The sequence below is a fragment of the Erinaceus europaeus genome, chromosome 19, assembly GCF_950295315.1.
Source record: "Erinaceus europaeus chromosome 19, mEriEur2.1, whole genome shotgun sequence".
Lineage (NCBI taxonomy): Eukaryota > Metazoa > Chordata > Mammalia > Eulipotyphla > Erinaceidae > Erinaceus > Erinaceus europaeus.
Genome location: NC_080180.1, coordinates 45,953,839 through 45,970,290, shown reverse-complemented (window position 1 = coordinate 45,970,290; position 16,452 = coordinate 45,953,839). Strand labels below are relative to the sequence as shown.

The 16,452-nt window shown below is 38.1% G+C and overlaps 1 protein-coding gene across 1 annotated transcript in view; it reads left to right on the top strand.

Moving 5' to 3' along the window:
• Positions 1-16,452, top strand: part of GRIA2 (glutamate ionotropic receptor AMPA type subunit 2) — a 56,353-nt gene that overhangs the window by 17,078 nt on the left and 22,823 nt on the right. The window contains exon 4 of the mRNA XM_060178901.1: positions 4,888-5,049. Coding sequence (XP_060034884.1) covers positions 4,888-5,049 — 162 coding nt within the window. The remainder of the gene's footprint in view (positions 1-4,887; positions 5,050-16,452) is intronic.

Here is a 16,452-nt window from a genome sequence, read left to right as displayed (position 1 = left end):
AATTTATATAATTTTTATTTATAAAATGGAAATATTGACAAGACCATAGGACAAGAAGGGTACAGTTCCACATAATTCTCACCACCAGAATTCCCTATTACATCTCCTCCCTTGAAATCTTCCTTATCCTTTATCCCTTTGGGAGTATGGACCCAGGATCATTATGGGATACAGAAGGTGGAAGGTCTGGCTTCTGTAATTACTTCTCCACTGAACATGGGTGTTGGCAGGTCAATCCATACTCTTAGCCTGTGTCTCTCTTTCCCTAGTGGGGCAGGGGGTCTGGGGAGGCAGGGCTCCAGGACACCTTAAGTGAGGTCTTCTGCCCAGGGAAGTCAGGTTGGAGTCATGGTAGCATCTGAAACCTGGTAGCAGAGTAATAAAGCTAAAAGGTTGATATCCCATGCCTGATGTCTCTGAGCACAGTCCGAAGTGAAATATGCAGAGGTGGTACTGGTTGCATTGATTAGGTTGGGATCAGCAGATGCAATATCAGTTGGTATGAATTGAGAGAAGCATGCAGGAAAGTGAATCCCACCCTAGACGTTCCAGGACTGGGAGGTATATAGGCTTTACAGAGAAAGGGGAAGGTTCCTGCTGTCTTAGGGTCTAAGAAGGCAATAGAGAGTGATTGCTATAAGCAAATTATCTGGCAATTGTGTTAACTTTGAAAATTCCATTGTTAGGATTTACTGTATCATACAAGACCTCACCATAATTTCTGTCCTTTAATGCTATTTACTTATAGCTGTATCTGATAAAGTAATGCTACCAGTTGCTTCTGTTCTCCCTGTTCTAAGCTTTTAGGAGATTTAATATTTCAAAGAGCAAGTCATTATTAGAAATGTATCAACAATTTAAGTCCACTGTTAAAATTCAATCTGATTACCAATTTGCAGTCTTAAGTGATTAGACTGAAGGAGCCTATACTCAGAGCTATGGTCTATGCATCAAAAAAAGTGAGACATTCAATCCATTTTCCCCTCATATTAATTGAATACTGATTTATGAGACTATAAATTTATAGGAGTGTACATCAATACCATGGCCCCCCCTCAATGAGACTGACTATCCACCCTCACTCTCCACCCAGAGATTTTTACTTTGGTGCCCTACACCAAACTCAGTCAGATTCTGCTTTGAGTTTCCTTTTCTGTTCTTCTTTCTCAACTTCTGTTTATGAGTGGGATCATCCCATACTCATCTTTACTTTTCTGACTTATCTCACTTAATACAATTCCTTCTAGCTCCATCCAAGATTGGTGAGAGAAGGTGGGTTCATTGTTCTTAATAACTACATAGTATTCCATTGTATATACATACCACAGCTTTCTCAGCCACTCATCTGTTTTTAGGCACCTGGGTTGCTTCCAGGTTTTAGCTCTTATGAATTGTGCTGCTGTGAACATAGCTGTACACATATCTTTTTGGTTGAGTGTTATGGAGTCCTTAGGACATGTCCCTAGAGGAGAAATTACTGGGTCATATAGGAGGTCTATTTCTAGTCTTGTGAGGGTTCTCTAATGGGAAACAATTGCTTGTTTTATAGTTGAAACAATTAGTGTTGCTGAGTTCTTTATAGATAACCATTGCTATCATTTGGTGTAGTTCTCTTTTTCAGCATGATCTTTTAGCTTCATTTCTTCCTACAATTTTGTATTATTATGTGTTCTTTGAGTAAACTCTTGGTTCCCTTATTCTGCCTTTCTCTTTCTGGGATACCCATTATCCTTACGTTGCTTTTCCAAATGTAGTTGGAGAGATGTAGTAGTATTACTTTGTTTCTTTCTTTTTTTTTTTATCCTTTTCTTTTTTTTTAAATTTTTAAAAAATATTTATTTTATTTATTTATTCCCTTTTGTTGCCTTTGTTGTTTTATTGTTGTAGTTGGATAGGACAGAGAGAAATGGAGAGAGGAGGGGAAGACAGAGAGGAGGAGAGAAAGATAGACACCTGCAGACCTGCTTCACCGCCTGTGAAGCGACTCCCCTGCAGGTGGGGAGCCGGGGTTCGAACCGGGATCCTTATGCCGGTTCTTGTGCTTTGCACCACCTGCGCTTAACCCGCTGCGCTACAGCCCGACTCCCATTACTTTGTTTCTTATTCCTCATTTCTCTCTCTTTTTCAACGTGAGTCATTTGTATATGACTTTGAGTTCGCTGATTCATTCCTTTATTTGACCTGTTTTATCTTTTTATCTTTATTTAATTTTTTATTGAGAAGGTTAACACTTCAAAGTGCTTTAACAGAATCTTCTCCCCAGCAGGATTCTTAAATGACTCACATGTTGTTGTTGTTGTTTTTTTAGATAGATTTTATTTATTTTGGATAGAGACAAATTGAGAGGAAGGCAAGTTAGAGAAGAGAAAACAAAGAGAGAGAGAGAGAGAGAACTGAAGCACTGTTTCACCACTTGTGAAACTCCCTCCCCCACCCCCCTACTGAGGGCTTGAACCCAGGTCCTTGATCATTGTAATGTGTGTGCTCAACCAGGTGTGCCACTGCCTAGTCTCTGACCTGTTCTGTTTTTTAACACTTTGTCTAGCATTTCTGACCTTGTTTATGTGTTGTTTATATCTGATTTTCTGTTCTCTTATTTAAATCTTCAGCCTATATCTTCTGTTCACTAATTTTTGTTGTGAGCTTGTTTTTGTTTGTATGGTTTTTGCTCAGTTTTCTGAATTTTCTTTCACTTACCTTTCTGTGTTTTCTTTTATTAGCAGGTGCATGAAAAGATCACTAGCTCTTGTTGCTAGGCAAATACAAATCAAAGAAGCACTATACTACCTCACAACTGTATTTTGGTTGCTATTTAAAAGACTAGACACAGGAAGTACCGGAGAAGATGCAGAGAGAAAGGAACAGTGAATTTAAATGTTATAACTGTTATGGGAAGCAATATCCAGATTAAAAATAGAAATCCCACAGTTTGTCCTACCTTGGTGGTGAAGGCCTGTTTTTTTTTTTTTTTTTTTCTTATGTCAGTCTCCTTGATGCCACATGAATACAGTGAGGTCAGTTCCATGGGTGGTAGAGGAGTGCTCTCCTTTTTCTCTAGTAAGTCTCTCTCCCTTTTTTCTCTCTTTTTCTGTCACTCATAAAAAAAAGTAAGAATTGGAGAAAAAAAAAAAGAAAGCAAAGTAAATCATTCAGTATCACAGTTTGAGGAATCATGTTTACACATTTTAAAAAATGTCCATGTAATTCTGTTATTTCACCTTTGGGTATTTATCTGAAAAATAGAAAAATACTAATTAAAAAAATTCTATATGTACTCCCATGTACCTTGTAGCATTATTTATAACTGTCAAGAAATAGCAGCTACCTAAGTGCCTATCACTTCTTTCTGATAAGAGAAAAACTACTCAGCTATAAAAAAAAATAATAAAGATGACATCTTGCTACAATATGAATTCACTTAGAAGGCATTGTGCTTAGTGAAATATTCTAAATGTGAAATTGTCCAATTGTTCACACATGACTAGACTTTTATTATATTGTATGTGTATTTGAGGGGATTATTGCTTTACAGGGGAGTCGTTGACATATGCATACAATTTCATTATATATCTAGCCCCAAAGTTTTCTTCCTCTTCTCCTTCCTTCTAATTCCCCAGAGTCTTTTGCTTTGGTGCAATACACCATGTCCAGTCCTTGTTTTACTTTGTGGCTTATGTCTCCTGAGATCAACAACAGCTCTGTAAATCATCATGTCTGCAGTACATTGATTTAAAAAATTGAAATAATTTTCTTAACAATATAGATTTTGGAGAACTAGCTCAGTGTTGTGAAATATCTATAACCGTTTGATAGTTCTTTGTTGTAAAGTTGGTAAACAAAATGCAGTTTATATCCACTTACAATTTCTTAATGAAGTGTCCAGAGTGCATGTTAAGTAAGTATTGTCAACAAGCAAACATTGATTCAAGACCCACCATAATATCAAGCTACTGGTATGGTGGAAATTCATAGCAAATTTTATATCTCTTGTGTATTCTTTGATATTTGTACAACCACAATGGCTAGAATTATTTGCTAAATGCTAAGTTTCATTTTGTTCCTTTTTTTTTTTTACTTTCAAAGTCCATTTTTTTTATTAATTTATTGTTTATTTAAGAAAGGATAAATTAACAAAACAAAACCATAGGATGAGAGGGGTACAACTCCACACAATTCTCACCATCCAATCTCCATATCCCATCCCTCCCCTGATAGCTTTCCCATTCTCTATCCCTCTGGGAGCATGGACCCAGGGTCGTTGTAGGTTGCAGAGGGTGGAAGGTCTGGCTTCTGTAATTATTTCCCCGCTGAACATGGGCGTTGACTGGTCTGTCCATACTCCCAATCTGACTCTCTCTTTCCCTAGTAGGGTGGGTCTCTGGGGAAGCAGAGCTCCAGGACACATTGGTGGGGTCTTCAGTCCAGGGAAGCCTGGCCGGCATCCTGATGGCATCTGGAACCTGGTGGCTGAAAAGAGAGTTAGCATACAAAGCCAAACAAATTGTTGAACAATCATGGATGCAAAGGTTGGAATAGTGGAGAGGAGGTGTTGGGGGGTGGGTACTCACTGCAAACTCTAGTGTACTTCTGCTTTCAGGTATATATTTTGCAGTAGTGTATGAATACGTGTGAACATATGCTCTCTCTCACAGAACCTGGTGTATATCTAGGTTTTGGGACTTTGTTAGAAAGTGAACCACCTGGGATGGAATTAGAGTATACTATGAAAGGAAAGGTCTCACCCGAGTAATGAAGCTGAAGGCTTGTCATTCCACACCTGAAGTCTCTGGATACAGTCTGAAGTGAAGCATGTTGAGGTGGCACTCATTGTGTTTAGTTCCTAATAAAACCATGGCATGCATGTGCTCTCTCTCTCTCTCTCTCTAGGGATTTACTGATGGGGACCTCTTGAAAATCCAGTTTGGAGGCGCAAATGTGTCTGGATTTCAGATAGTGGACTATGATGATTCCCTAGTATCAAAATTTATAGAAAGGTGGTCAACACTAGAAGAGAAAGAATACCCTGGAGCCCACACAACTACAATTAAGGTTTGCTTATTTTGCTGCATTTCTCTTTACTATTACTACAGAATGGAACAAAGCAACCTTGGACTGTGGAAGACAGAAGAGTAAAAAACACAACAAAGGGAGCAGAGCGCACTGTTGAAAGTATGGCTGACATTTTTACTTCCAAATCTGTTTTTCACATTTTAACCCTTTAAGTACACAACTATTAGAACTTGATCAGGACTCCTCTGATTCTCACTTCTCCCCACACATTCATTGATTGAATAATACAGTTGGCCTCTCATTTTATTTATTTATTTATTTTATTTTTCTGAGCATATTCTAAACCAGGAGTTTGATGTCAAGTAAAAGCAAAGTATCTTGTCTCTATTTAGTGGCCTAGGAGGACAACAATAAACATGAAGAGAAACAAAGCCCATAGGGGCCAGGTGGTGGTGCGTTTGGTTGAGTGCAGATGTTGCAATGCACAAGGGCATGGGTTCAAGCTCCTGGTCCCCACTGCAGGAGGGAAGCTTTGCAAGTGGTGAAGCAGGGCTGCAGGTGTCTCTCTATCATTCTCCCTGTATATCCCCCCTTCAGTATTGATTTCTGGCTACCTCTATCCAATAAATAAGTAAATAAATAAATTAAATTAAAAAAATGAGGGTGGGGGAAATAGCATAATGGTTATGCAAATAGACTCTCATGCCTGAGGCTCCAAAGTCCCAGGTTCAATCCCCCACACCACCATAAGCCAGAGCTGAACAGTGCTCTGGTGTTTCTCTCTGTGTCTCTCTCTGTCTGCATCTCTCTCTCTCTCTCAAAAAAAAAAAAAATTAAAGCCCAGGAAGGAAGAAAAGACCAAACTCTTGAGTTCAGAATTGGCAAGGTTTCTTAGAACATGTATTGTAGAAAGGCTTGTATAAAGAAGCAGTCCCCCCCACCCCCCCAAGAGCACTGCTCAGCTCTGCTTATGGTGGTGTGGAGGATTGAACCTGGGACTTTGAAGCCTCAGGCATGAGAGTCTTTTTACATAAGCATTATGCTATTTCCCCTGCCCAAGAAGCAAGATTTTTAAAGTTTTATTTTTATTAATATTTAAAAAATTAATAGTAATTTATAAGATCATAAGATCACAGGGGTATAGCTCCACCCCACACCCACCACTACAGATGAACAGTCTTGCTGCCTCTTAGAAAACTACAGGTTAGTTGATGAAGAAAAGGAAGTGACAGTTCATTCCTGATCTTCAGAATAACTTCAGGCAATCAGCACATCTATTGCTATCTCTTTCTGTGTAAATATATCCTGGTTTTATGCTTTTTACTGAGCTTTATTTATTTATTATTTTTTTTGAAAACTTGAAATTGTCACTGATAATTCTTCAGTTCACTTATAAACATTATTTTCTAGAGGGCTCTGTACCTATACTGTATATCTGATCTCTCCATATTTATAGCTATCCCTCTCTCTCTCTCTCTCCATATAAATGCTAGAGAGTAGCCTATTCTCCTTTTTTAAAATTTTTATAAGTGATTTACAAAATTACAACATATTAAGGATCTAATTTCACACCCATTCAATGCCAGGGGTCTGTGTCCCCACACCCTTCCAGCAGAAACTGCCATAATTCTCCCAAGATCATAGATGTGTGTTGAATCATTTTGCCCATTTTTTATTGACTTCTAAGTCACACCTATACCTATTAGTACTTCTTTTTTTTTTTTTCTTTAAGAAAGGATTAATTAACAAAACCATAGGGTAGGAGGGGTACAACTCCACACAATTCCCACCGCCCAATCTCCATATCCCACCCCCTCCCCCGATAGCTTTCCCGTTCTCTATCCCTCTGGGAGCATGGACCCAGGGTCATTGAGGGTTGCAGAAGGTAGAAGGTCTGGCTTCTGTAATTGCTTCCTCGCTGAACATGGGCGTTGACTGGTCGGTCCATACTCCCAGTCTGCCTCTCTCTTTCCCTAGTAGGATGGGTCTCCGGGGAAGCTGAGCTCCAGGACACATTGGTGGTGTCTTCAATCCAGGGAAGTCTGGCCGGCATCCTGATGACACCCGGAACCTGGTGACTGAAAAGAGAGTTAACATACAAAGCCAAACAAATTGTTGAGCAATCATGGACCCAAAGCTTGGAAAAGTGGAGAGGAAGTATTAGGGAGGTACTCACTGCAAACTCTAGTATACTTCTGCTTTCTTACTTTGGTGCCATATTCCAAACTCAGTCAATTTCTGCTTTGCGTTTCTACTTCTTTTTTTTTTTTTACATGCATAACATTCCCCAGATTCCCATTTAGCAATACAACCCCCACTATTTCATTCATCATTTTTCATGGACCTGTATTCTCCCCACCCACCCACCCACCCCAGAGTCTTTTACTTTGGTGTAAAGTAAAAAGTTGAAAAACAAGATTAGAAAAGAAAACACAAGTCGAACCTGAAATGGAATTGGAGTATTACACCAAAGTATACCTATTAGTACTTCTTAGTGTCCTTCCTTTTTACTCTTTCCTCTCAGATGAGAGTAACAGTGTCCGACTTTCTCTGGGATTTTCTAGAATTTCTACCCTTTCAGTGATGATATAAAAACAAAATTCCTGGCAACGTATGTTCTCGGTCTCAGTGGAATTGGTGTTCACAACCCTCTGGTCATCTTCCCCTATCATTTCTCCCCTCTGGAAATGTGAACCAATAAAGGAAAAAAAAATCTGAGGGGTGCAGGAAGTGGGTGTTCTGGCTTCTGTAATTGCTTCTCCCCAGGACATTGAAGTTGGTTGGTTAGTCCATCCCCTTAGTCTATCTCTAGCTCTCCCCCCTAGGCTAGGAGTAGCCTATTCTCTATGGTACTTTAGGAAGAAGATAAAAATGTCAAGTTAGTTTTTTCAACCAGAGAATTTTGGATACTGATTCCACACTCAGACCCCATCTTTTATCCTTTGTGGGTTTGAGTATACAGAGGCCTTCACTTGTTTATTCAGTTTTGGTTTTTTTTTGGCATGTAAACATGCATGTAGATATTTACTCTAAATACTAAGCAGTTCTACTATTGGCAGGCAGCGTTTTCTTTTTTAAAAAGATATATATATATAATTTTAATGAGAGAGATACAGAGAAAAAGAAACAGAGAGAATGACCAGACCACTGCTCAGGTTTGGTTTATGGTGGGGATTGAACCTGCGATCTCAGAGCCTCAGGCATGAAAGTCTTTTGCAGAACCATTATGCCGTTTCCCCAGTCTTTTTTTTTTTTTTTTTAACCAGAGTACTGCTCAGCTCTGGCTGATGGTGGTGCTGAGGGGGGAGTAACTGTGTGTGTGTGTGGGGGGGGGGGAGGTTTGAATCTGGGACTCTGGAGCCTCAGGCATGGGAGTCTTTTTGTATAACCATTATGCTATCTAACCCCCTCAGTGTTTTCTTTTTTATGCTGTCAGTGCTCTTATGGAGAGCGGAGAGATAAAAATAAAACCTAGAAAGTGAGTGAGTGGATAGGTGGGACAAAAGAGGTGTGAGTAGGTAACCTGATGCTCTGTAAATGGATTTGTGAAAATTAAGGGGAAAAGTTACAAACCATTTTAATACATATATAGTCTTATTTAATCTGTATGTTATAAAGCAGATTGTGTATGAACCAATGAGATATAATGTCATTTCACAATTAATGGAAAAATAGATGTAGATATTTTCCTTTTAATAAATTCAGTAATACTGAAGAACTCCAAAGACTTAAAGTTCTCTAGATTCAGGAGAGGGTCCCACAGGATGTTGAAGAATAACCCAGAGTTAATTTGTTTTTCTACCAAACTAGGTGCTTTCTTGTTTGGTGACCTTGATTGAGATTCAGAACTGACACTGTTCATCACAGTCCTGCAGGCTTCTGGGAGTAAGTCCCTTCCTGTACCAGGCAGCTGAGGGGCAGATGGACTCCTTGCCTTTCAGTTTTCTCCACCTGCGCTGAGGGAGAGGGCAGACTGCAGGGCAGTGCTGCTTCCGGCTATTCAGAGATGTTGCCATTTAAGTTCTGGGATGCAGAGCCTATGTGGCACTCATCCTCAGATGGAACCAAGGTCTCCTTTTGAATCCTCTTGTTAGTCATCCTGTTGCCTCCCACTCTGCCTGCTGTGAAAAGAATGAAAACAAATTGAGATTCTTTTTTTTTCCCTCAAGAAAGTCATAATTATTCATGTGTCATACATCAGAATGTGAGGCGGACCTGGGCTTTTGAGAGATCTCTGGCAGTGTGTTCTGTTAACATTTTGCCAAATGTGAGTGCCAGATTTACTCAGCCAGCAGCCTGCCTGCACGGTGACCTTTCTTTGCTCCCTTGTTGCTGTAGCATTTCCCTCCAAAAGGGCTTCCCTTTGGGTGGCTTCGGCCACATTTTGGAGTGATCCTAATGGCCTTTCCTTGTGGGGGGTGTTGTGAAAAGTACAGGCTTATAAATTTAAAATGTAAACTGGTTTACTGTTTGCCCTTGCTTTCATCTACTCAGTGTAGTTTTGACTGTTAGCTCCCAGTTTTCTTGAAATCTATAAGCATTTACAAAGACTTAGCATGACGCTGACACCTTAGGTACCCTTTGAAAGCTAGAAAAAAAAGATTGATATTTGATTTCCAGGGAGAATATGGGTGGCTTGAACCTAGGAGTTTGAGGAAGTTCTAAGAATCAGTAGTTTAGACATTTCTCAGATACAATTTTGGATGTGCCTTGTTGACATACTAAGACGTTTTTGTCTTATTTTGAGAGTAGCTTGGAACTGGAGGAGAGTAGTGGTTATGGTTTAAACACAGGTAGCTTATCGTGACTGCACTTGTGATGTAGATTGTAGGAAGTACACATGATGTTAGGGGAGTATTTTAAGAAGGAATCATAAACAATCCAAGTAGTGACAATAGTTTTTTGAAGTTCGGTTGTGGCTTAAGGAGGGAAATAAATGTATCTGTTGTATTTGCTGATTTTTTTTTAAAGACAAACAGTAATTGCAAACACTATTCTGTTCATTTACCCTCTACCAAAATAAATTCACTTAGAGATATTTGTGGATTATAACCAAGACCCTAAAAGGGGATCTGTGTGCCATTAGTATCTTTATAGACCCTGATTTCATACAGAATTTTCATAGAATAGGCACATTATAGTTGTTGAAATAAAGAATACTAAAAAAGGTACAATCTAGAGGAGGACCTAAAGGGGGTTGAATTGTTACATGAAAAACTGAGAAATGTTACAAATGCACATGTACAAACTACTGTATTTTATTGTTGAATATAAACCATTAATCTCCCCAATAAAGAAAAAAAACATTAAAAGAAAAGCTACAATCTCTTGCACAGTGGTTGTGCAAATAACTGTAAGTCTGAGGGTTTGAGGTACCAAGTTTGATCTCCAGCAGCAGTAAAGGACAGAGTTGAGCAGTGCTACTATTTAAAAAATAATAACACGAAGAATAACAACTAAATAAAGAAATAAACATTTTGCAGATACCAAGTCACCAAGAAAGAAAATATAGCCAAATATCACTGCTATTAAAATTGATTGAAAATTCTGTCCTAGCATTTGTTATGTTCATTTACTCAGCCTTGGCAGAAAAGTAACATTATTTTACTTGATGAGATAGGAAATGATTATAGTAATTGGACATTGTCTTTCAGAGCACCTGGATTTAAGTGAGGTTTAAATTAAGTGGACATTTAATCCCTTATTTTTTTTTCCAAAAAGAGGCAGATTATAAAAATGTCCACCATTATCTCAAAAATATGTCAGTATTTCAAAGTTTAGATAGATTTCACAATTTTTATTTTCCTCCATAATATAACTAACCCTTCAATTTGCCTTGTAATGTGGACAGTTCAAACATTAGTTTGAGCACTCTGGGAGGTGGTGTGGTGGCTATAAGACTGGACATAAAGATATGAGGTACTATGTTTGATTTCCAGCATCACATGAGTCAGTGATTCTCTGGCTCTCGCTCTCTCTCTCTCTCTCTCTCTGTCTCTCTCTTTCAACAAATAAATCAGTTTACAAAGCAATGAAAGCATAGTTTAACTTCTCTGACTGCCAGATTAAAGAACTCAGCTAGAGGAGACTGACATTTGTGTCTTTAACAACTTTCCCACAAGAATCTTGCTTTACTCAGAAAATGACTTAAAGAATAGACTCAAATTTTAATTGCTGTCCTAAGAGAGTTACTAGCCTGTCTGAAAATAGCGTAATCTTTTTCAGTTCAATAATTAGCACCATACATTTAGTAGTACCCTTGTGGCCCAATAAAATTGACTCTTGCTTCTTCAGTGTTTAAACTGACTCAAACCACAGTGGGAACATTGGCATTCTCTATGTCTAATATTAGATCGTTTTACTACACAGAAACCCAGAGGCTTGACATACGTAGTTCCTTGTAGTTTGTGGTTTTAAATGTGCATATATATGACTAAGAAAAAACAGTATATTAAAAGTTTTATATTGTTAAAATATATATTTTGTAAAGACTCACAAAAATGTGTAGAATCATTTAAAATATCTTATCATTAGATTATAATACACGCTATTTGTACTCATTTTCAAAAATACATTTTGCTTTATTTTAATGAAGGAGAGATACAGAGAAAGAAAGAAAGAAAGAGGCAGGAAAGAAGGAAGAAGGAAGGAAGGGAGGAAGGAGAAAAGAAAGATCAGAACACTGCTTATCTCTAGCTTATGGTGGTGTTAGGGATTAAACCTAGGGCTTGGAGTCTCAGGCATCAAAGCCCTTTTGTGGGGGCCAGATGGAGCACATCTAGTTGAGTGCACATCTTACAGTGCTCAAGGATCTGGGTTCAAGTCCCTGGTCCCCACCTGCAGAGGGAAAGTTCATAAACGGTAAAGACATACTACAGGTGTCTTTCTTTCTCTCTACCTTTCTCTCTCCTCTTCCTCTCAATTTTTTTCTCTCTATCCAATGAATAAATAAATAAAATATAAATAAGAAGAAAACCATTTTGCATTGCCATTATGCCATCTCCTCTGCCCCACATTTGTTTTTCTGTAGAGGAAAAAAAAAAGTAGAGCATTTCTAAATTTTATTTTAATTTTTTTGCAGGGCCCGGGTGTCAAGCATGCATGATTTCAGGGTTCCTCGGCCAATTTTTCTATTCTTTTTATTTCATGGAGATACAGAAAATACAGCACAGCTCCACTATCTGTGTTGTTTCCACGGGTGCCACGATACTCTCATGTGGGGCTGGGTTTGAACCCAGGTCCTTACACATGGTAGTACATGTGCTCTATCTGCTGAACTATCCCTCAAGCTCTGTCTCTAAAATTTCCCCCACATCTGTCTTTTAGGAAGACTACTTATTTATTTGTTCATTTAACAGAAGAGGGGAGAAAGAACCAGAGTACCACCCTGGCACATATGATGCCTAAGATTCAACTCTGAAAACTGTGCTTTTAAATCCCATGTTCCAGCCACTGCACTAGGTCCCAGGCCACCCCAAACACTTGATGACTATATCATGACTACAGATAGCACTCATCTAGACACTGCAAAGCACAGAGTGACAGCTCAGATTTTTCACTGAAATCTATCACTCCTCAAGTAGGTCTTCAGTCACAAAGTTTAGAATAATTTACAGATAATATTTTAGGACTTCAGATCCTGTGTTCACACCTTCAGTTCCTCTGGAAAGAAGTTATCTTTATAGACTATAAAATTTAAAGAAGTTTCACTATGTTAGAAGATGCTTAGAAATTGGAGCACTTGGGAGAGGGAATTATTTAAACAGAAGTAAGGTAAAATACTTGTTTTTGAATGCAATCTTTACCTAAAGGTGAATCAAAACCAGACCAGTACTTTTTTTTTTTTTCTTTCTATGAGTTTTTAAGGGAAACTAAAGAGTTACAATATGGGGCCAGGTGGTGGCGCACCTGGTTAGGTGCGCACTTTATGGTGCTCGAGGGCCCAGGTTCAAACTCCTGGTCCCCACCTGCAGGGGGAAACTTCACAAGTGGTGAAGCAGTGCTTTAAGTGTCTCTCTGTTTCTTTTCCTCTCTATCGCCCTCCCCTCAGTTTTTCTCTGTCTTTATCCAATAATACATAATAAAAATGTAATTTAAAAAATTCAGAATTTAGGATGTTGGTCCTTAGCCAATTTTGGATAATTTGAAAAAATATGTTTTTAATATGAAGATTTTAATTGAAGAGGTTTAAGTGGTTTTATCTTATAGATAATAATAAAAGGTGTTAATTTTGGATTCTTGCTAAAGGAGATGTCTTTTCACCCTTGAAAAAGTCATTACAGCTTGTGTGCTTACCAAGGATGATGAGTTATTTTTTTTCCACAAAAATTAATTAAGACTTTATTTTTAGAACATTTGTATGCTCACAGAAAAATTAAAGAGAAAGTGCAGAGTTCTATAGACTCCTTCCCACAAATGCATAGCTTTTTCCAATGTCACAATCACTTTCTCAGAGTGACTGATGAGTGTACATTGTCATATAATTACCTCAAATTTACATTTTGCATTTTGTTTCACTCTTGTTATAAAAAAAACATATATGAATTTGCACAAATATGTCATAGATGCTCCCATGATTCTGGTTTTATAAAGAATTTTTATGCTCTAAAAGCCCTCCATGCTCCCTTATACTCCCAAGTTGTAGAGACCACTCATAATCTTAGAGTATACATGTATTTACCTTTTCTGGAATGTTGTAAAGTTGGGATCATGTTGTATGTAGTATTCTGAGATTAAAATTCCCCCTCCACTTAGTAATGTGAAGTTCAGTTTTAGCTGTATTTTCTCTTGGTTGCTTGTTCATTCCTTTCTAGCACTGAATAATAAATAGTCTGTTGTCTGAATGCGCCATACTGTTCTGGTCTGTGATCCTATCGAAGGGTATCATAGTTGCTTTCAAAAGATGGCAATATAAATAAAGTTGATATAGACAAATGAATGCGGGCTTGTGTATGGACGTAAACCCTCAGTTTCTTTATGGCAGGTATCAAGGAATGTGTTTGTTGGATTGTATGGTTTTTATTTTTGTGAGAAACTGCCAAACCATTACTCTCAAACTCTTGTGTGGCTTTATGCAGCATAGTTTCAAAGAGGTTGTGTTCAAAAGGCTCTGTGATAAATTAAAGATGGCCTTATCATAGACAGCTCTTTTTCAGAGGGTAGACTGCAGTTGAATTTGAAATTGACATAAATGAATAATTTTGAGTTTCTCATGTATTTCCTAACTCCAGTCTTTTCCTTCTCTGACTCTGGTTCGTGGTTATTGCCAAGGATCTCAACAAAACGCTTTCTAAATGTTTCCTTTTAGCCTTATTTATAGTGCCAGAGCTCATCAATCTTGACTTTGTTGATAATTTTTAAAAATGAACACGTAGTATTTGTTGAGGAAGGTCCTATATGGAGCAAAATGCCAGTCTATATATGTATAATGATTGCTAAAACTAAACAAATAATACTATTTTAAAAATGAGTGCAAAAAACACAAACCTTTTAAACCTTTTTCTTTTTTAACAAGGGAACATTACTTAATAAGAAGGAGTATGTTCTGAGAGTCTAATTTGACACCTCTTGACAATACATATTGCTGCACCATGCTCACCACAAAGTGCCTGTGTTTAATTATTTACTTATTAGTTCATTTTATTAATTATCTTTACTTGTTCATTGGGCAGAGACAGGTAGAATTTGAGAGGGAAGAAGCGGGTGATAGAGAGGGAGAGAGACAGAGACACCTGCATCCCTGCTTCACCACTTGGCAAGGCTTTCCCCCTGCAGGGAGGGACTGGAGGCTTGAACTAGGGTCCTTGTGCATTATAATAGTTGTGCTCAACTAGGTACGCCCCCACCCGGCCCTCTCTCTTTTTTTGTTTTTGTTTTTGAAAGAAGAGTTTATTGCTGCTTCCAGGAAGCTTCACAGCCTGCAGGTCTACATAGGGGCTGCAGCACCAGGGTTGGTCAGGGAGAGTGGCTTGGGATTCTTACCGTGGCTTTTTTTTTTTTTCATTTTTATTTATAAAATGGAAATACTGACAAGATCATAGGATAAGAGGGGTATAATTCCCACCACCAGAACTCCGTATTCCATCCCCTCCCTTGATAGTCCAGAACAATCCATCTGTTCCACCGTTGCAACCTCATCTCCATTTTTCTCTCCCTTTGATACTCTTAAGTCTAGACTGAGGGCTTAGTTTTTGTTTCTTATCTTCTTTCTTTACACCCCACAAATTGATGAGATCATCTAGCATCCTTTCTCCTTCTGATTTATTTTCCTTAGCATGATCCATCCAGTCCTATTTATGAGAAGCAAAGGCAAGCCTACATATTTTCTGCTAACTAAATAGTTTTCCATGGTGTGTGTAACTGTAACTTCTTCATGCACTATCCATCTTTTTATGCTTGAGTTGTTTCCGTCTCTTGTCTGTTGGGTATAACATTGCAGTGAACGTAGGTGTGTATATATGTCATCTTGGGTTAGTTTTTCCTTTCTTCATATAGATATGTGGGAGTGGAATTACTGGATCTTATGAAAGACCGATTTTTCATATTTGGAAAACTATTCCTGCAGTTTTTCATAGAGGTTGGAGCAAGATGCATATCCCAGCCAACAGTGCACATGGATTCCTTTTTTGGCCCCATATCCTCCATTATTGCTTCTGGCTTTTAGATACAGGTAGTTCTCATAGGTGTGGGTGGATAGTTCAGAATTCTCAAGCCTCACATTTGACTGATAATAATGAAAACCATCAAACAGTGACCATTTCAAGGTATGGTAGACTAAACGCTTTTTCTGGAAAGTAATTGGTGGTGAGGACATTCTCATATGGCAGTTAGCTTGGGCAGTGATGACCAGTGTTAATCTGGAATGGTTACTGTAGGATTTCTTAGAGCCTTTAATGTGCCAATTTAAGAATCATTAGATGAATTTATTGCATCTCAGTGGCACAAAAGTAGTGGATTTTAAGAGATTTTTTTTTTTAAGTTGACTTTATACCAGATAGAGAATTTAGAAAGGAAAATGTGTTTCCCACACATTTTTATGATGCTCAGTCAAACATATTTGAAGGTGAAGGCAGACATGTTTGTTAATAACTTGTATTTTTTAGTTTCTAGTACAACTCACACAACTTTTTATTTCCTACAATTCTTTTTATTTGATGTGGTACTTACCCCCAAAAGAGTAATTATGGCTTCCCTGTGACTGGGTTGATGTATTATCTAGAGCACCAGTCTTCTAAACTTAGAATAGTTCCAAGCCAGCCTAGATGTTTGGTCGGCCTCATCACCCCCACACTCTGAGATTTGACTTCAAACACCATGTTTCCCACACATTTTTATGATCCTCAGTCAAACATATTTGAAGGTGAAGACTTGTAAAATTGGAACAAAAGTGTGAGTGTGTGTGTGTGTGTTTTCTTCATAGTATTTTTTTAGCCATTTATTTAA